General features: G+C 38.1%; 1 protein-coding gene across 3 annotated transcripts in view; it reads left to right on the forward strand.

The window, feature by feature from the left end:
* The window catches only part of Strn (striatin), an 87,946-nt gene that overhangs the window by 21,070 nt on the left and 46,177 nt on the right, over nt 1-20,699 (forward strand). For all 3 annotated transcript variants that reach the window (XM_031355245.1, XM_031355244.1, XM_031355246.1), the window contains exon 2: nt 14,306-14,409. In XM_031355245.1, the coding sequence (XP_031211105.1) occupies nt 14,306-14,409 (104 nt within the window). The remainder of the gene's footprint in view (nt 1-14,305; nt 14,410-20,699) is intronic.

Raw genomic sequence — 20,699 nt, forward strand, 5'->3', positions numbered from 1 at the left:
TTTTTAATTTATTTTTATTTATTTTATGTATATGAGTACACAGTGTAGCTGTACAGATAGTTGTAAGTCTTCATATGTTGTTGGGATGACTTTTAGGACTTCTGCTCACTCTGGTTGGCCCCGCTTGCTTGGTCCTTGCTCGCTCTGGCCCAAAGATTTATTTATTATTATAAATAAGTACACTGTAGCTGCCTTCAGACACATCAGAAGAGGGCGTCAGATCTCATCACAGATGGTTGTGAGCCACCATGTGGTTGCTGGGATTTGAACTCAGGTCCTTTGGAAGAGCAGTCGGTGCTCTTACCCTATGAGCCATCTCACCGGCCCGGGGATCAGGAATTTCAAGCTCATCCTTGCCTACATAGTGAGTTTGAGGGCAGTTAGGACTTCAGGAGACTTTGAAATTTTACAACAGGAGAAAACAGACTGGAGGCTGATTATTATCTATGAAAATAAATGCAAATGGAAACATCAGATATAGGGTAAGGTTCAGGCCAGTCCCATCTGGCTATACCTGAATATTTTTCAGAAAGTTTCTTACAGTCTGCTTTTCTCAATTACTGCTCTTTATTAGCATATATCCTTAATCATCTAACATTTATTATAGTAATATGTTCATTTGAGTGATAGCCTTGATTTTCTTCCTTTAGAAAAGTAGAATTCTTTTAAAGGTTTACCCTTTTAAAGATTTATTTTTGTTACTTTTAGTTATATATAGGTTTGGGTTCGTGCATGTGGGGGCGGGAGCCTGCACATGCCAGAGGCATCAGAGGCCCTGGAGTAACACATGATTTTGAGCCACATGACATGGGAGCTGAGAGCTGAATGCTGGTCCTTTGGAAGAACAGCAAGTGCTCTTAACCACTGAGCCAGCTCTCAGCACTTAGAAAATTAATCTTTTAAAAGAAGTTAATGTTCACAACATAACTTTGTAGGCTTGTTAAAATAGCTCGTTTATTCCCTTCATTTGTATACCTGTTTACTAATTATTGACCTAGCTCTTTCCTTTCACTCCCCACCCCTTCCTCCCCCCTCCCACTCTTTCCCCCTCTTCACTCCCTCTCCCTTTCCTTATGCCATTGATTTTCCTTGTTGAAACATTTGCTGGCAATAAAATTACATTTAAAAGTGCATCTTTTATTCCTCTTGCTGAGTTTCAAGAGTGGATATTTTCTAACTAACCTGCTTGTTCCTTTTCTCAACTGTCTCTTCAGGATGTGTATTTACTAACTTTCAAGTAAATACTGTGATTTCTATTTAGCAAAGCCTGCCACCTTTTTCTTACCTTCTACTTTTGTTTTCTTTTTAAAGCAGGTCTTGTTGTCAAGCATGGATAGACCTTGTACCATTGTGTCAGCCAGCTGACACAATGGTAATTCTCCTGCCTCAGCCTCCACATGCTGGAATTACAAGCATACACCACCATTCCTAGCTCTCTCTTTTCCTCTTAACTGACTTTTGTCTCTCCCCAGTTGTTCTGAATCTTGCTGTCTTGATGAGAGTATTTTGGTATATTGACCTGGAAGAATTCTCCTATCTTAAATTGTCTTCTAAACTGACTTTTAAGAACATAGATAATTTCTGATGGAGAATTTTTAAGTGTTGCCTAAAACTTTGCTTGAAAAATAAAAGGTACTATGTTTCATAAAGTACTAGTTGTATATGTACAGAAAACTGTTTTGTTTTCAAGTAGGAAATAGTGTATTTTGTGTTTCAAAGGAGATAGTAGTGTGAGCTGGGCCATCTCAGAGTGGAACACTGGAATACTTTGAAAATAAAAGGGAGTTCTAGAGGGGAGAGACAGTTTGCAAAGGTGAAGGCAGAGACGGGTGGGGTGGGGTAGGGGGTCTCTGAGGACAGACACTTCAGCCTAGTCTACAAATAGAAAGGGGCAGGAATATTGTAATCACCGAGGGTGAGTTGCCGAGGCTTTGTTAGTAAGCAAACTTCTTAATACTTACAAGTTCTCCAGCAGTGGAGGAATATTCCTCTTTCTCCACATCCTCAATAGCATGTGCAGTCACCTGAGTTTTTGATCTTAGCCATTCTGATGGTGTGAGATGAAATCTCAGGGCTGGCTTTTGATTTGCATTTCCTTGATTTGCATTTCCCTGATGACTTAGGACTTTGAACATTTCTTTAAGTGCTTCTCGGCCATTCGAGATTCCTCTGTTTCGAATTCTCTTCAGGTATGTATAAAACTGGCTCAGAAATATTTCTGTGAGGAAAATTTTCATAGGCTCATTAGTTTTTCAAAAGGAAAAGCTCATTGTAGAATAAATACCATATTAAAAATTCACTCTTGAGTAGAATATCAATTGTATATGTGTCTCCAAAAGTAAATGGGCATCCTGCTGTATTTTATTTGTACTTTTATAATCACAGTTTCTGTCAGTATCTGTTTCTGGTTCTCTGTGCATGAAGTATGTGCTACTTTATTTATGTATAAAATATATATGCCTATATATTTTATGCAAGATTTGCTTCTTCTGTGACTAAGTTACCAGGCTCACCCTGACTCCATGTCTTTGTGTCTCTCCTTCATTGACAGATGGAGGTGATTGCAGGCAGTTCTGTTACATTGTGCAGTGCCAATAATTGTGTTGGATATCAACTGGGCTCAGTCAATACTGCTAAATGAGTGGCAAAGACACTAACCCCATTAAAAGTGTGTTGTGACTAGAATTTTTTTTTTTTTTTGAGACAGGCCCTTGACATGTGAGCCAGATATGTTTTGAACTCCTTTTTTTTTTTTTTGGTTTTTGAGACAGGGTTTCTCTGTGTAGCCCTGGCTGGCCTTGAACTCAGAAATCCGCCTGTCTCTGCCTCCCAAGTGCTAGGATTAAAGGCATGCGCCACCACTGCCTGGCTAGTTTTTCTTTTCTACATTCTCCTTTACAAGAGTTTTAACTGTTGGCCAGTAGATGTTTCTAAACATGAGATAGAACATGTCTCTAGATTTGATCTCTTTATCAGGAGACTGCTATTATTTCAGTCATAAGTAAGAAATTTGGAAGAGATTTAGAAAGCTAGTCTTTGTGGATCTGTTTGCAAAGTTTTTTTTTGGGGGGGGGGAATGCTGGGCTCTGAGACAGATCCACCCCTTGCTTCCACAGTGCCCTGCTTATTTGGTTTTTAACTGTGTCACTGTGTAAATCAGAGCTGCTCTAAATTCACCCTTAGGTCTGTACTAGCATGGCCCTTGTAGTACATGGTAGAAGTGCAGGTTCCCAGGCCCCACTCTAGAGCCCATCAATCAGAAACAGCTGTCTTACTTGAACAAATTCTCCAGACAGCAGTAGGTTGTGACTGCCTTTAAGGATGGGCTGGCAGCCATGTTGTGTTCAAGAGAACTGCCTAGTGACCTAGATCAGAGTTTAGGCATGCCCGGACCTCTCCAGGGAGCAGTTGTAGTTATAAGAAGGCCTTCTGTTGAGCATACCCAGATTGAGACCAGACTTCATTATCTTCACTTCTTAGCATAAATAAACTATAGTGTTGACTTTAAGTTCTTCTCCTGTTGTTTCCATTTAGATTAAAAGTTGAGAACCTCCAATTAGACATGCTTTCTAATGCCTTGTTTTAGATTTTTATGAAAATGAATTGCCTTTATGTTCCATCACAACTGACCAAAAAAGCAGTTGGAAAGTGTTTTTCAAGACAGGGTTTCTCTGTGTAGCCCTAGCTATCATGGAACTCACTCTATAGATCAGGCTGACCTCGAACTCAGAGATCCTCCCACCTCTGCCCCCTAAACGCTAAGATTAAAGGCATGCAACACCATGCTTGGCTTCAATTTTGAATTCTAACCCTTTAAAGTATAGAATACTGAACAGTTTATAATAATCTTAAAGTATGGGGTACATTTCATATGTTTTAATTGTTTATTAATACTACACATATAGATAAACCTGGTTAGGGATAGAAGATTTGTATCTCATGTTCAACTTCACCTGAAATACTTGGCTTAGATGTGTTCAAAAATTGATATATATTTTAATTTTGGAAGATTTACATAGACCTCCTGGCTGAACATCTGTAAGCTGAAAGTCTGAAATCCAAGAAGTGTTCTGATGCTCTCAAAATTCAGGCATAGGAACATTTTTGAATTCAAATTTTCATATACAGATGATGTTCAACCTATATACATGCTTTTTTAACTAAGTAAAATTAAAAATAATTTACAAATAAGCTTGAGTCAGGGATATATAGCTCAGTATATTGTACAAAGTATATAAGCAGAAAGCTCCTAGCATACTCAAGGCCTTAGGTTGGAAGCCCAACACCACAAAAACAGGCTTGACTAACTTATGGTCTGCCTTGTAGACTGTGGTCCAGTATTCATCCAGTATTGCTTATATCTTTTTTGTTTACTTGTTTCTATAGATGAGAAAATGAAAGTTCTACTTAGATATAATATGCCATGGAATTTTACCTTTTTTAAAAAATAATTTTTTCTAGAACTGCCATTATCATGTACATGAACAGAAAATGATTATATGCTGAATTTTGAGTTTTTAAACCATTTGTAATACTTAAAGGATAGCTTCATACCTTATCTTTGATCAGATTTAATTTCTCCACATAGTGTGTCCCTTTTCTGGACAGTGATTTTGTCTGTAGATGATTAGGTAACTTCTGCCCAGTGGCTACCTTGTTGCAGTGTACAACCTCACCTGGAGGTAAAATGCTCAGTTGCTTCTTTGAGTCCAAGAATGGGGTGCTGTCAGGAGCAGATGTGTCTCAACAACAAATGATTAAGTAATATTCAGTGTCACATTTGTGGATTTCTGATGTTTTTGAAAACTATCTATCTATGTAAAGGAATCTGGACTGTTGTCATACTTAAACTACTCTCAGCTATTTCTAATTAAAATATCTTCAAAACACCCTTACAGTTACCTCAGAGCCATGAATTTGCTATCTGGCCCTTAGCTCGTATGCTTAATCATCTAAAATCAATTTTGTAATGGCAGTTAGAGAAGGATTGGGTCTAAGCTTTGCATACTTAATTTTTTTATCAATAGAAGAAATTCATACCAATGAAAACCTTAAATTTGTATCAAAAATAAATTTTGTTCCAATGTAAGAAATTATGACTTCAACTTAGTAACAATTATAAAGATTTTTACCAAATGAGATTATGGCTACACAGTCCATTCTAGCTATTTCCTCCCTGTTCAATTTTGACCATTTCTAAGTTCCCTAGAAAGACAACCTAGACAAACCACCTCCAGACCCCCAAACCCAGGGAACTGGGATGACAACTCTTCATAACTTTTATGTTGAGATATCTTTGGAGGGAGTGAGGAAGGGTAGGGAAAATGGGGGAGTTGGTTAGACCTTAGGAAGGCCATGCCATCAATTGTTATTAGTTTCTGATGACTAAATTCTGACTGGATCCATCTGAAAATCCATGACATTGGGAGTTTGAGCAGGTCAGTTCAGCATGTCTGATGATGAAGCTCACCAAAGCTGTACACTCTGCAATACACAAATCTCAAAACAAAATTTAAATACCATCTAGATATTTATATGTATTGTTTTAGTCTGTGTAGGGTGTACAGACCAATTAGGATGAAATTCTGCTCTTTGTTCGAGCATGTGAAAGACAGTCTTTTTTAAAAGACAGTTTTAATAATAACCAATCATAAGTACCATGTGAGGGATGGCACAAAGATTCTTTCTTTTCTGTTTGGTTCTCTTATATCCAGTTCTTCAGGGGTCTTCCTCTGTCATATCTGATCCATATAACTCTGGAAGGTGTCCAAAGTCTAATCACCTTTTTAAAAATCACAAACAAAGACTGTCTCCCAAATTAGTGTGTTCTTTAGCCAGAAACTAGGAAAACTTTTAGCTTGACCTCTCTCCCAGAGGTATAATAAAATAATCACAAAACTCAGAATCATACCCATCTTGATAATTAAACAGTTTAAAACAAGAAAATTAAACAAATACTATTTGAGCCTACCTTAGGCGTTTTCTAGTTCGTTAAGCCAGGGTTTTTAACCCCAAATTCCTGTGGAGCCCACATTAGAAAGAATATGAGTATCCTGTAAGACTGTATTAGAGAATTTTATCTTTATATCACCTTTAAATCAATTAAATCAAACTTCTATTAATACCTGCTTATAGGAAGCACGCAGCTTTTACCTTTGCTTTCTGTCTGGAGCCATTATATTTTTCCTTACACTAGTTCAGGATCACGGGAGCCATTATATTTTTCCCTTGCAGTAGTAGTTCAGGATCGCGGGCAGAGTTCTCCATGTGATTTGGGCAAAATCTGCACCTTATTCTATCTTTTAAAACAATTAAATTGGGGGCTGGAGAGATGGCTCAGTGGTTAAGAGCACTGACTGCTCTTCTGAAGGTCCAGAGTTCAAATCCCAGCAACCACATGGTGGCTCACAACTATCTGTAACAAGATCTGGCGCCCTCTTCTGGAGAGTCTGAAGACAGCTACAGTATACTTACATTAAATAAATAAATAAATAAAATAAAAAAAACAATTAAATCAAACTTCTATTAATGCCTGCTTCCTAAGTAGGCAGCTTTTTATTATATTGTTCCTATTTACAACAGGGGAACTTAGAGCCTGAACTGGGTCTATCCCAGTGTTTCTTTAGAATCTCGAGCATGCTGGAGTCACGTGACTCATCTGCTCACTAAGAGCTAATTCTCCCACTCTCAGGCCAAGAATCTTAAATTCCTAGAGGATTCTTGCACCACATTGGGCGCCATCTGTAGCATGTATTAATTAAAACACAGTCTATGCCATGGCCGACTAGGCACTGGCAACAGCGGTCACCCCACCCCCATGGGAAACCCTAAGTGGTAGTCTTGCCTTGGTTCCCATGGTTAGCTGCTGTCAATCTGCTCTGCACTTCCTCAAGACAACTGCCCCTTGTGGCTAGCCTGCAGACACTGGCTGCCGCTTGCTCTAATCTCCCTTGCCCCATAAAATGACAACTCCAGAGACTTGTAATTTACCAGCTAGATTTATAACAGTAAATCTTCAACCTCCAAAATGCCCACACCAAGAACCCAAAACTCAGTTGATATAGATACAAGCTACACTCCTAGATTGGACAAATGTGCCCTACATTATTCAGTCATCTACCAAAGAAATCCTTAGTTATTTATGGCTCCTAGGACCACGTGGTTCTAGCTCATCATCCTTTCCTTCAGGTTCCATCTCTGTCTCCTCTCTTCCCATCTCTAAAACTTTCAGCTCCACCTGTTCCTTCCACTGCCTAATCCCAGGCTCTTGGCTTATCTGACTAATTAAGATTTCACCTGACCTCACCTGTGTACCCCTTTTTTGAGGGGACAGAAAAAACAGACAGCAATCCACAACAGAGATGCGTTCATTTTCTCTTTTCCTCACCTTAGTTCATGTGTGAGGGCACACACCACTTAATGTTGTGGCACACCTTTTTATTTCTCTCTTAAAAATGAGTTTTGACTATAACATCCAAAAACAGTCTACAAATAGGTAGCTTGGGAGCTAGATTTGTTAGATGAGAGTGTTTGGCTGTAATAACTTTTAATTAAAACACTTTAGAAGCATATTGGCATGTTTAGTGGTCAACCTTTAAGAGGTATAGAGAGAATTTAAGGGTAATTTAACTCTTGGTCTTCTGTTTCTCAATCATCTTATACCTGGAGAAACATAGTTATTACATACTTGAATTATTCTTGAGAGGCATAATGATGACTACCTCTTTTTCTTTTAAGAAAAGTCAAATGTCTGCAGTCCACTCCTCCCCTTTCCCCTTCCCCCTTTTCTTTTACTCTGTCTTGTATACAATTCTCTGCCAATGTATTTACAATTGTCTGTACTAAAAGCCACTTAGTATTCTTGATAGATGTTCTCTCTCTCCCCCAGTTGCCCTTTCTTTTCTTTACTAGCCCTTCCTTCCTTTCATGTCCTACTCTGTGCCTTTTCAGTTAAATAATCCAACTCAGACAAAAGTTTAATGTGAAATGTTAATTTATATATTTTTTAAAAATATAAACTTTATTTTTTATAAATTATGTTTTAAAAATATAATTTATAAAAAGTAATTTATATTTATCTGTTTTTTTTAAAATGTACTTGTAATTTTATATTTAAAAAAAACTAGATGTATGCCAGTTGTGCTTTAGGCTTTGCTTTTTTAAAAGGAAGTAGTTTCCATAAGTAGCAACGCATATTTTCAGACTATTTTCCAGAGGAAGATAACAAGATTGACATTACCTCACAGGACCATCTCTGGTCTCAGAGGCCTTGTTTGAGACACTTACTTCTCCAGGTCTACTAATACTTTTTAACCTGATGGAAAATGCCTTGTACATATAGTCACACCTACTTTTTAATTTGCCATTTTACAATGTGCCAATATACTTGAAAGGTACCACTCTAAAATGTCTGGTTTAAAGAATATGTATATTTGTAGACTAATAGATGTCACCCATTAGAGGGGGAAGCTGATTCATACCCCTGCATAGAAGTAAAATGCCTATTTTCCATCATTTATTATTACTGTTGTTGTTATTGTTAGTTTGAGTCAGGACCTTGTTATTTCCCTAGGCTGATCTTGAATTTGTATAGTCTAGGCTACTGGTAGATTAGGGACTAAGTCACAGTAAAGAGAAAAGAGCAATGGGATTTTACATTAATTAACTAATTGATGTGTATTCTCTTGAGATAGTGTCTTGTTATTTAACTCAGGCTAGTCTCTAACTTTGAATCCTTCCTTAGCCTCCTTCATGCAGGGATGATAGGCATGTGCTACCATGCCTAGCTTATATTAAGTGGTGGTTTGAATATGCTTGCCCCATGAAAAATTTATGTGGCCCTATTAGAGGAAGTTCATCACTGTGGGTGGGCTTTGAGGGCTGATGGTTAAGCTCTGCCCAGTGTGGAAGGGACCCTCCGCCTGGCTACCTGCAGAAGACAGTCTCCTTGCTGCCTGTGGATCAAGATATAGAACTCTTGGCTCCTTCTCTAGTACTATGTCTGACTGCACGATGCCATGCTTCCCACCATGATGGTAGTGGACTGAATCTCTGTAAGCCAGCTCCAATTAAATGTTGTCCTTTATAAGAGTTGCTGTGGTCATGGTGTCTCTTCATAGTAATGAAACCCTAAAACATAGTACTTTGACATTTTTCTTTTCTTTTAAAATATTATTTATTTAATGTATATGAGTACACTGTAGCTGTCTTCAGACACACCAGAAGAGGGCATCAGGTCACATTACAGATGGTTTGAGGCACCATGTGGTTGCTGGGAATTGAACTCAGGACCTCTGGAAGAGCAGTCCGTGCTCTTAACCTCTGAGCCATCTCTCCATCCCCGACATTTTTCATACTTAAGTTTGTTATGAACATCATTTTAGTATATTTCAGTCTTTTAGATTTTCTTCTGTCTACATGTTCTCTGTTTTTTTCTATTGAGTTCTTGGTGTTCTACTGATTTGTGTTGTGTTTTAAGAAAAAAAAAATTCTTGTGATTTGTGCTATCCATAGTTTTGTTTTGATGATTTTCAGGAAGTACCTTAGTTTTCAAAATAGCTCTTCAGCAACTTTTAAATTACTATTTAAAAAAAAAATTAGGGGACATACTGTTTAAAAAAAATTAGGGAACATTCATTAGTTTTTATGGTCTCAGGTTGTACCTTAGGAACAACAGCCAGTGTTATCTACTGGTCTCCACATTCATGTCCAAATGCTCACCAGCACGTATACATAGACATAAATATAAATGAAGAAAGAAGCAGTGTAGTTTCCTTTAGCTCTAGGGTCTGCACCTAGCATGTGCTCTGCCATTGAGCTATGTACCTTTAGACCACTTCTCAGTTTTAAATAATCAGTATTTGAATTTGTTTTAGGTTGTCTTGTATCATAGGTGTGACTTTTGAAGTGACTATAGAACTGGTGACATGTTTTAAATATTTAGAGCTTTTGGGAAGAAGGGTGGCTCGGCAGTCAAGAACACTTGCTGGTTTTTTCAGAGGATGTGGGTCTGATTCCCAGCACTCATGCAATGACTCAGTTGTCTGCAATTCCAGTTACAGGGGATCCAGTGCCCTGTCCTGGTTTCCACAGGCACCAAGCATGCACGTGGGGCACATATATACATGAAAGCAAACACTCAGACACTAAAACTAAACAGCCATAAATTTTTAAAACATCTTAGAGCTTTTAAGTAATTTTGCTTGCTTACTTTTTATTTCTGTGTGAACTTTAGTATTCTCATGTCTGGCACTTTAAATTTTTCATTAAATTTGCCAGTGGCTTGCAAAATATTAATTTAGTAAGAAGTAAAGTCTTGTGATATTGAGTTTATTTAAGAACATAAATTTTTTTTATAAGTTCATATCATTTTTTTGCTATTCCTAGGAGAGTATTTATAGTTAAAAAAAGAAAACAAAAATAACACAAATGTTATTAATATCTGTTTTCTTGGAGTTTTATAGTAGTCAGCCATATCATTTGCAAATGACTTGCAAATATTTTCTCTTTCTATTTTTACATTTTTCTCAGTATCTCTAAGTACATTGTTTAATGATAATGTTGAAATAGGTATTTTTGTTTTGCTTCTAACTTAGTTTCAGTTTCTAACTTTTAGATTTCTCTGTATATGTTGTTGGCTTTTGGATTGAGATGGAATCTTTTATTTTCAAGGTTCGTATTTTGTATCAAATTTTCTTTAAAAAGCCAACAAGAAAAATCTTAAGCTGAAAGAAAAGTTGAGAGGACCATTCAAAGAATTTGTTTTTCCCTGAACTGTAAGGGCTAGTTGCCAGCTGACCTGATAGTCTATTGACTCCACCTGAGTACCTCAGTGTTTGTTTCATACAAACAGTACTATCCTGTGTGACACTAAATATCAACATCAGAAAGTTAACACTGATATATTAGTACTTTTCAGGTTCTATTCTTGTTTTATCGTCTGTTTCTGCATAACCCATTTCAGTTAAAAATCATGCCTTGTATTTGATTTCTAATCTATTTAGGTCTTCTACCTGAAACAGTTTTTCTGTGGCTTTATGAATTAACACTTTTGAAGATCACAAGGAAATTGATGTGAAAGGACTCTCATGTTGAATTTCCTCAGTGTCTTCTTCATCTTTTATAAAAATGTCTCATAACTGAGTTGTAAAAGTAACTTTTATTCACCTGGTGTAATTGTCATCTCAGAGGCTTAATGCTGAATAAGTTCACCCATTCTAGTTCTTTCTGAACTTTGGCTAGCAGGTTCAACTCAGCTATTCTGTCGTAAATTCCTCTCCAAGCTGACTGATTCAGTCTGAGCTCTCTTGACTTCTCACTGAATATCTCTGCTTGGCCTCAAACTAACTCTGGCAGTCTGTTCTAATCTTCTGGCTTCTCATTCTCTGGCTGCAGCTGCACAGACTGAATGGAGGTGATCATGCTCAACTCCACTGGACTGTATTCACTATCCTAACTGCACCAACTCTCTCCCTCTGCAGTTCTTAAATAACTTCTGTTCCTCTGCTGTTCTCCTGAGAATTGGGTGTGTCCTATCTCTGACTCATCTGTCAAGTGTTTTTCTAATTTGTTACTTTGTCCCTCAACTAGATGTCACTTTCAAACAGGACTGCTTCCTTCTACAAACTAATTTTACCTTAAAGGTGTCTACTAAGGGTGTGTCTGTATTACGGCCAGAGGGGTTGTGGTGTGTCTGCATTCCAGCCAGATCACATAGACCTAGGTCTTTGGATGTGATCCTTTGCCAGAGCAACCATGCTGATGGATTAAAATTTCTTTATGTCTAGCCCCTTTCTGTTTAGGCTAATAATCCTACACAGTCTAATTATTACAACAGAAACAATCATTAATCACATCAGTGTAACAGTCCAAGTGTCCTTAGGAAGATCTGCTAGTGAGATGATCCCTGTCCTATTAAGTGTGGCCCTGATCAGATGATCTGATGTCCTTCAGCAAGAGTCCATCTCAGTGTCAAGGTTTTCAGTCCGCCAGTCTGATGAATGACCTGTCCTTCTGCTAGTTTGTTGAGCTGCCCCATGCAGGGGGCATCAACTTTCTACATCTTCTGAGTTGCTGCCTGTCTGCATCACTTCCCTGAGTTGTGCCTTTCATGTGGCAGCTTTTCTTACTTGGATCGGATCTTTATCAATTTTAATGGAACCCATAGCCTTTCCTCACCTGTGGAAATGTTGCCAAAACCTTCCCCAATTTAACACATTCCCTGACTTCCATTCTGATGTTAAAACATCTTTACACAAGTTGATATAATTTAGCAGTTTTTGTCTACAACCCAGTGCCTTTCAGCAGCTCTTGTTCTTGCCTCAGTCACATTAAACATTTAAAGTTAATAAAGCACTATTCAGTCTTTCTGAACTTACAGAACAGAGAGACAAGTAGGAAGACCGGCAGGTTGCCAGTGGGTTGGAGACTCATGTTATAGGTTAAACTGTAGAATCATCCCGGATCATGTCAGAAATTTAGAGATAGCCAAAGAATATAGTGGATAAAGCTTGTTTATGGTATTATTACCTTGTTTGGTTACACTGATTAGGTTCATTGTTTTTAACACTAATTTTTAAAAGTGTGTATATTTCTCTGTCAATGCAATTGGCTTCTTCGTGAGATGGGTCGGACTGATACTTTGTTGCAATGAGCTTTCATTTTTATCACTTGATGTGCATGTACCATTATTCTTCTTATGCCATTTTAGAATATATATGATTTATAAATATATGTATACACACATATGTATACACATACATATATATTCATGTAAAGCATTTTAGGATCTTTGAGTGGATGTTCAGTGCCTTTTCCTCTGTTTATCTAAATGTGAAGGCCTGTTTCTATATACAGTTGGATTGTTGTCAGCCTTTTAATTATTTTAATAAGAAAAATATCTTTTTAATTGAAATAAAAAATTTAAGAGATTTTTGAAGTAAAAATAAACACATCATCTTACCTATTTATAATTTGAGGTTATAAGAATACTGGCAAATTGGATTTTACCTTCATTATGATACTAAATAAGTAGAATTGAGTCTTATTTAAATTAAATAGAACTAAATTTATTTCTTTACTAAACCATAGTTGGACAATCCTCAGAGTTCTTTAGGTATGTTTTAAAGTCATTCTTTCATTTTCTTTAATGGAAAGCAATACACATATGCAAATAACATTGTTGTCTATCTCTGTGGGTTGACATGGCAGAAATGGGTGAGAGGAGCGTGGGCAAATAGGAAATCAGTGGTTATGGTAAACACATCTTGTATAGAGTCCTGCCTGCCTGTATAGAGATTTCAAATTGCTTGGATAAGCTAACGTTCTGACACTTGCAGTTCTTTAAGTGCAGATGTTGTTTAAACCCTCAGTGGCCTAGCTCCTGAAAAGCTGCTCTTTCCAGTCCCTTTTCTACTGAAGCTGAGGTTGCTTGTCATTTGTCTCATGATGAAAAGCACATTCAATTTGCTGAGGATCTGGCATCTGATTGTCTCTTCAATTTTCTCTCACACACTACATTTCCTTAAAGGATGAGAAAAGAGCTATTTATTGTTTTTAGGATATCTAGGATTAAGTTAAGGACTCTTTTGTAAAATTTAGATATATCATGAAACTTTTAAAATTTCATAGATATATGCAGTACATCTTGCTCATATCTATCTCCCCCGCCCTTCAGCTCCCCCATCCCTTATGCTTCCCCAACATGTCCCTGTCTTCCTTTTGACTTCATGTCTTTTTAAAAATACCCTACAGAGTCCAGTTAGTGCTGCCATAGGCCCAGTCCTGAATCCACTAAATCCACTGAAGCCCAGGTGACCTGCCAGTGCCCTCTGCACTCCCCAAGAAGGGTACCATAGTCCTCCTCACCAGCCATCAGTTGCCTTTGTCTTCTCCTTGAAGGGTGGTCACGGAGCCCTCCTCCCTTCTGTGCTGAGTGTTAAACTCTCTTGACCGTGATTATAAAACTTGATTTGGAAGAATTTATAAGAATTTTGGTCATTTTACTTTCCCGTCTTCATTCTTTATAAAAATGAAAGTTCTTCCAATGTATAAAATACCTACTACGTTGTACAAATTGATTGGCCACTCTGCCCTGTCTGTGTTTCCTGGGTTCTTATGGAAGATGGGCACCACACGCTGTCAGGCCCTCATCTGAAGTAGACTACATAGGTCTCCTAATCAAGACTTTCCCCCGTAAGTTTGCATTGTGACAGACTTGGAAAGGAATATTGATCGTTTACTATTCTAAAAGCTCTTTTAAAATGAAGTTGTTCTGAACTGAGTTTTGCCTTTCTCTCCTTTTCAGGCTCAGATTGCTTTCCTTCAGGGGGAGAGGAAAGGTCAAGAAAATTTGAAGAAAGATCTTGTGAGGAGGATCAAAATGCTGGAATATGCTCTGAAGCAGGAAAGGTAATTCACTAAAATCCCATGTCCCGCCATTGTTGCTCTTACGTTCCTAAACTAAAATCATATTATAATAGCGTGTGCTCTTGAACCCAGAGCATTGAATGGACATCCTTATATGATTGCAATTCAGTAGGGCTGGTGACCTGGTGTAGAGCATTTTACACACATTTCTTCACACTCGGCTTCCTCCTCGATTTAGACTGGCATGCATTCCTCTCTGTTCCAGCTCCCACGTTTTATTATTGACTTACTTAGGTTTGTGTGCTTTGAGGCTGGGTATCTTACAGCCTCTGCTCTAACCCAGACTCACTCCTCATAACCTCAGCTCCAACTCTACGTCATCTGCCTCGTCATTCGCAAGGACTAGTCTTATGGGTGACCTAGCTCATTTGTTTTCTGTTTGTTTGTTTTATTTTGCTTTGTTTTCCTTTTAATATAGTTTTTGTTTATTAGTTTATTTTTCTTTTCATGGTTTTGAGGATTGAACCCAGGGTCATGTATATGCCGTGCAAGTACTTTACCATTGAGCTATATGCCTAGTACTCAACCATTTATAGAGTAATATTCTATCTTAATTCGTAAAGAAAGTTCCATATATTTGTAAAGAAATTTCTCCCTTTTTATAATGCAATAGTTTATTTAAAAATTGCTCTGGTAGTATCTTTTCATAAATTGGGTTGTTTGTTTGTTTTTATTTTTGTGTTCTTTTGTGAGATGTCTTTATCTCTCCAGGAGGAAAGCCTTTTTTTTTTTTTGGTAGTGTTCCATTTGGGTCCTAAATAAAGGAAAATAGGTCACATGTGAGAGTTTTGAAAATTATAATGTGGATTAAGTTTCTTTTTTTTTTTTTTTTTTTTTTTTTTTTTTTTTTTTTTTTTTGGCTCTAGTGTCTGTTTTCTTTTATTATTAGCTATGTCTCTTTAAGCAAGTTAATTAATTTTCTTACATGGGATTAAGTTTCTTTAATGGCTAGTTTTTATACTTTTTTTTGTCAGCAGTCTGAAGTGGTTCATTATTTTTAGTAATCTGAACATTTGATAACCTGATATTAGAATGCTCTGTTTTGGTAAGTTTTTGCCTTATTTTTGATAGTTCCTTGCTTTTCTTTCATTTTTGAAGTTGGCAAATGGACTGTTTGTAAAAACCACCATAAAATAACATAACATAAAATAATTTTAAATGTTGAGGAATTGATGCACAAGAGATTTCTCTCACTGATGAAAAATAAATGGATTTTCCCACACCTTGAGAAGTTGAGTGAAGGGCTGGAGAGATGGCTCAGCAGTTAAGAGCACTGACTGCTCTTCCAGAGGTCCTGAGTTCAATTCCCAGCAACTACATGGTGGGTCACAACCATCTGTAATGGGATCTGACTGTGATAGTGTACTCATAATAAATAAATAAATAAATAAATAAATAAATAAATAAATAAATAAATAAAAAGTTGAGTGAAAGCTACATTAGGGAGACAGAAAGAAAAAAAAGCTTAAAAACAGGTAATTGGAAGTGGTTAAGACCCCAGACTATCTTCACTACAGGCTTTTCTAGAGGTGGGGAGATATGGACAATAACAAGTCCTATTGCAGGTAGCTACCGTGTATACTTTCTGTTGCTGTGACAACCTACCAAAACTAACTTGGTGAGGGAAGGTTTTATTTCATATTAGAACTCCTGTATCACAACACATCACTGAAGTACATCATGGCAGGATGTCATGGTAGGAACTGAAGTAGAAATCATGGAGGAATTCTGCTTACTGGCTTGTTCCATTTGCTTGCTTTTTCTTCTTTTAAAAAGAATTACTTATTTTTATGTTTATGGTTATTTTTCATGTATGAGTGTTTGTGTATCACATATGTGCCTAGTATCTGTAGAGGCCAGTAAGGGATTTTGGGTTCCCTGGAACTGGAGTTACAGACAGTTGTGAATTTCCATGTGTGTGCTAGGAATTGAACCCTGGGCCTCTGGAAGAGCAATGAGGATTCTTAACTGAGCCATCCTTCTAGCACCTTCGTTTGCTTTCCTATACATCTCAGGACCATCTGCCCAGGAGTAGCAGTGTCCGCAGTGGGCTGAGTCCTCCAACATTAATCTCCAATCAAGAAAATGTCCACAGACAGGCCCACAGACCAATCTGATGGAGGCAATACCTTAGCTGTGGTTTCCTCTTCCCTAGATAACTGGAATTGTGTCTAGTTAACAAAAACAAACAGCACAGTGTCCAGACCTTGAAGCTTAAAACTAATGTAGAGTTGCAGGTCAGATCTCTCCAGATGGAATCCTAAGCCTGCCCTTTTTTTTTCCCCATGAAAAGCCAAATTCTCATTTATTTAATTATGAGTTTGATGGATGCTAAGTTTTTTTTCACAAGTCAAACCCAGGAAAAAAAAAAATCCAAGAAAATTCAGTGTCTCCGGGAAAGCCTTTATGAGATTTAATCTATGTATTATAATTCTTCAAAATGGGACTGTAGCATGTCGGTATGTACCTATATTACCAGCACTGGGGAGACAGAGACAGGTTTAGCTTGAGTTTGAGGCCAGCCTAGCTACTGTGAGCTCCAGGACAGCTTGGGCTGCATAGTGAGACTTTGTCTCAAAACAAAACAAAATAATCCCCCCCTCCCTGCCTTTTTAAGAATAAGGTAACTGGCACCCAAGGGCGCTGCCTTTTTTTCTCATACCTTAACTCTTCTCCAGTCAGCACTGTAAGCAAGCACCATATCCCTAAGCAGAACAGCCCCTCTCACCTTCAGAAGGAATGCATCTCATGCTGGGGACTCATCTGAGAGATAGCAGCAGGAGGCAAACGTGACTGGTTAAGCCTGCCCTCTTTACCATTTACCATAACACCATTTGTTTTACCTATAAGGCAGTAGAACTGAGACACACCAATAATGAAGTAAACAGAAACGTCTGTGTGCATCCATGTGTGCGTATAAAGTACAAAAGTACACCAAGGTGCTAGGTGCTGAGGTAGAAATGTATACACAGTATATAGGGAGGTCAGAAAGAAGGAAGCAGCTGCATTACAAGTGCCCTGAGCAGCATGTGGATAAGGTGCCTCACCAGTCGGCACTCATAGAAAGCAGAGAGAACACATTGGAACCAAGCAGTGTGCTCAGGAACTTGAAGTGTGTATGTGTGTGTGTATGTGTGTGTAGTGCACATTAGTTGTTACTTGATGACCAGAAATGGAGACAAGTACAAGAGTCAGATTGTGTCGTCTATTCAACTTTTATCTTTTTTTGTTTGTTTGTTTTGTTTTGTTTTTTGAGACAGGGTTTCTCTGTGTAGCCCTGGCTGTCCTGGAACTCACTCTGTAGACCAGGCTGGCCTCCAACTCAGAAATCCACCTGCCTCTGCCTCCCGAGTGCTGGGACTAAAGGCGTGCGCCACCACTGCTTGGCTCTCAACTTTTACCGTAAATATGGTAGGAAACATGGAAAACTTTTCAAAATATTTATATCAAAGATCTTAAACTAACTGGGCAGTTACGAGATTTTTTTTTATACTCTTTACCCAGATTTACCAATGTACACATGTATCTTTGCCTAATTATGCCATCTGTGAGCCTGTTGTTTTTTAACCCCTAAATTATTTGCTTAACTGCCCCTAACTACTTTAATGTATGATTTCTTTTTTGTTTTTTTATTTTTATTTTTTGTATTTTTTTAGAGCAAGGACCTTCTCTTATCTAACCAAGTACTATCCCACTTATATACTAACTATATCTTTATCTTACATATTTAATATCATTGTAAATCATATCTGTATATCATATATATCACAACTATATCCACATATACACTAAGTTATTCAAGCAAGTATTATTGTTAGTGAAACTTCATGCTGGAATAATTCTGTTACTTGTTCAGGTGACCGGATGGTGATCTTCATAGTGGGCCATCCCCACTAGGGAAAAGTTTTAAGTTTGAAATGCATTTTAGAAATATCTCCCTGAACAAAGAATCTAAAATTTGGAGGTATAAAGCTGTGAAGATGATATGCTAAGAGAGAGAGAAAAAGCAAAGTTAAGAAGGACTCCCAGGTTTCTGTCTCGAGAAAGAGGCATGAAACAAGGCAAAAGCGCAGAGGTGGATTGTGCTGCTGAGGCACTGCATAGGAGCCGTGGGAGACATGCTTAGGAAGGGGATGAGGAGGACGAGCCAAAAGAGTGTGGCTGAAGGAAGCAGAGGAGAGCTGTGCTTGGAACAAGGGAGGAGGGAGGTAGTCTCTAAGCAAGCTGTTGCTGAACGTGGTCATTAGGGTTCACCGCTGGCGCCTGCTGATGCCCAATGAAGCTCTTGACCTGGCTTCCCAGAGGTGTTAAGAATAGGAGCCAGGTCACAGGAAGAAGCCCAGAGGGACAGGTGATCAGGACAGTGACCTTGCTGTCTCCAGATGGTTGCAGAGCAGATGAGATAACAAACTAGCTAGTCTAGGAGGATTTTCTTTACTACTCTGCCCTCTTTTTCATTAACAGAGAGATTTAAAACTAATTTAGGTTCTTTGAGTATTCATGAGAATGATTTGGGGGTTCTTCTGCTCCAGTGTACCTTCCCCAGACCCCTTTGGTTTAGTTAGTTATTTCCTTTGGGTAGAGTCTTGATGTGTAGCTGAGGCTGGCAGTCTCTCAAAGCCTTGCCCATCATGCACCCCACTCAAGTTTTACAGGTAGTATGGCCATTTTAAACTCAGAGCATCACTTTTGGCTTTACACTTTCACTGTCAGTTACATTTGGATAGCTGTGTCCATTTTAAAGACATGTGTAGACATCATATCACTTCACTAATAAACAAGTAATGCTATTGCAGATTTTCTAAGGCCCCTCTCTGAAGAGTCTTCAGATAGGCTACTCACCTAGCAGTGGATTTATCACATCATTCCTTAAAGCACGGTAAAATTACAGACAAAGCAGGTTACACATTCCTTTCAACAATACAATGTTTAATTTGACATTCTTTTCCAGAAATTTTCATTCTGAGAAAGCTCAGCTCTACATAAAATCAGCTCTTCTCACGTTTCACATCTTTCTCTGCTCATTGTCACTTTTATCTTTACTGTAAGAGTCCAAATGTCTTCTTGCTTTTTTATTTCCAAATTCTAACTCATCTTCTAGATAACAAGAATTAGCGTTCAAAACACAAGGGATAACCATGTTGTAGCCCTGCATAAAATACCTGGTCAATTTCAAAGCAAATCCTATGTAAGTAGGCACTTTTTTTAAAAAAAGATTTATTATTAATTTTATGTATATGAATACACTGTAGCTGTACAGATGGTTGTGAGCTTTCATGTGGTTGTTGGGAATTGAATTTAGGACCTCTGCTTGCTCCAGTCAACCTGCTCGCTCAGGCCCAAAGATTTATTTATTATAAATAAGTACACTGTAGCTGACTTCAGAAACACCAGAAGAGGGCATCGGATCTCATTACAGGTAGTAGTGAGCCATCATGTGCTTGCTGGAATTTGAACTCAGGCCCTTTGGAAGAACAGTCAGTGCTCTTACCCACTGAGCCATCTTGCCAGCCCATACATAGGAGGCACTTTTTTTTCTGGTGTCGTTTTTGAACTTTATTCCTAGTAGTTCTTTTGCCTATTAAATCTAGTGTTGTATTTTAACCCACTGGGTATTTTAGGAGCTAGAACTTGTCCTAAACACAGCAGTTATTTGTGAAAATTCAGACACAATGAATACCTTGTACATCTTACTGATTGAGCTTTAGTTAAAATCTCATGTTGCCTTCTTTTCTAGTTTTATTTGACATTGTGCTTTACAGTTAAGATTTTGCCTACATTCCTCAGATACATGCTTACAGCACTTATGTCAGTATGCTATACTTTATTTTTTATGTCTTAGGCATCTTCTTGTTTCTAGTGTTACTTTACTTCACTATAACCTGAAAGTTACTTTTAGCAGTCAGCATACCACTTTGCATATGAAAAGAATTCATCAGTTTGTTGAAATTAATCATTCGGAGATGGGAGGATGGCTTAGTGGGTAAAATGCTTGCCAGGCAAGCTTAAGGACCTGAGTTCAGATCTCCAGTTTTCACATATATATCCCCAGGCACAGCAGCATTCACCTATGACCCCAGCAGGGGGCAGAGATATGCACTTAAGAGTTTTACTGATCCACTAGTATAGCTGAGATAGCCAGCACACGGTTCAGTGAAGAAAACCCTGTCTCTCCAGGCAGTGGTGGCGCACACCTTTAATCCTAGCACTTGGGAGGCAGACACAGGCGGATTTCTGAGTTCGAGGCCAGCCTGGTCTACAGAGTGAGTTCC

Source organism: Mastomys coucha, unplaced genomic scaffold, assembly GCF_008632895.1.
Source record: "Mastomys coucha isolate ucsf_1 unplaced genomic scaffold, UCSF_Mcou_1 pScaffold6, whole genome shotgun sequence".
Lineage (NCBI taxonomy): Eukaryota > Metazoa > Chordata > Mammalia > Rodentia > Muridae > Mastomys > Mastomys coucha.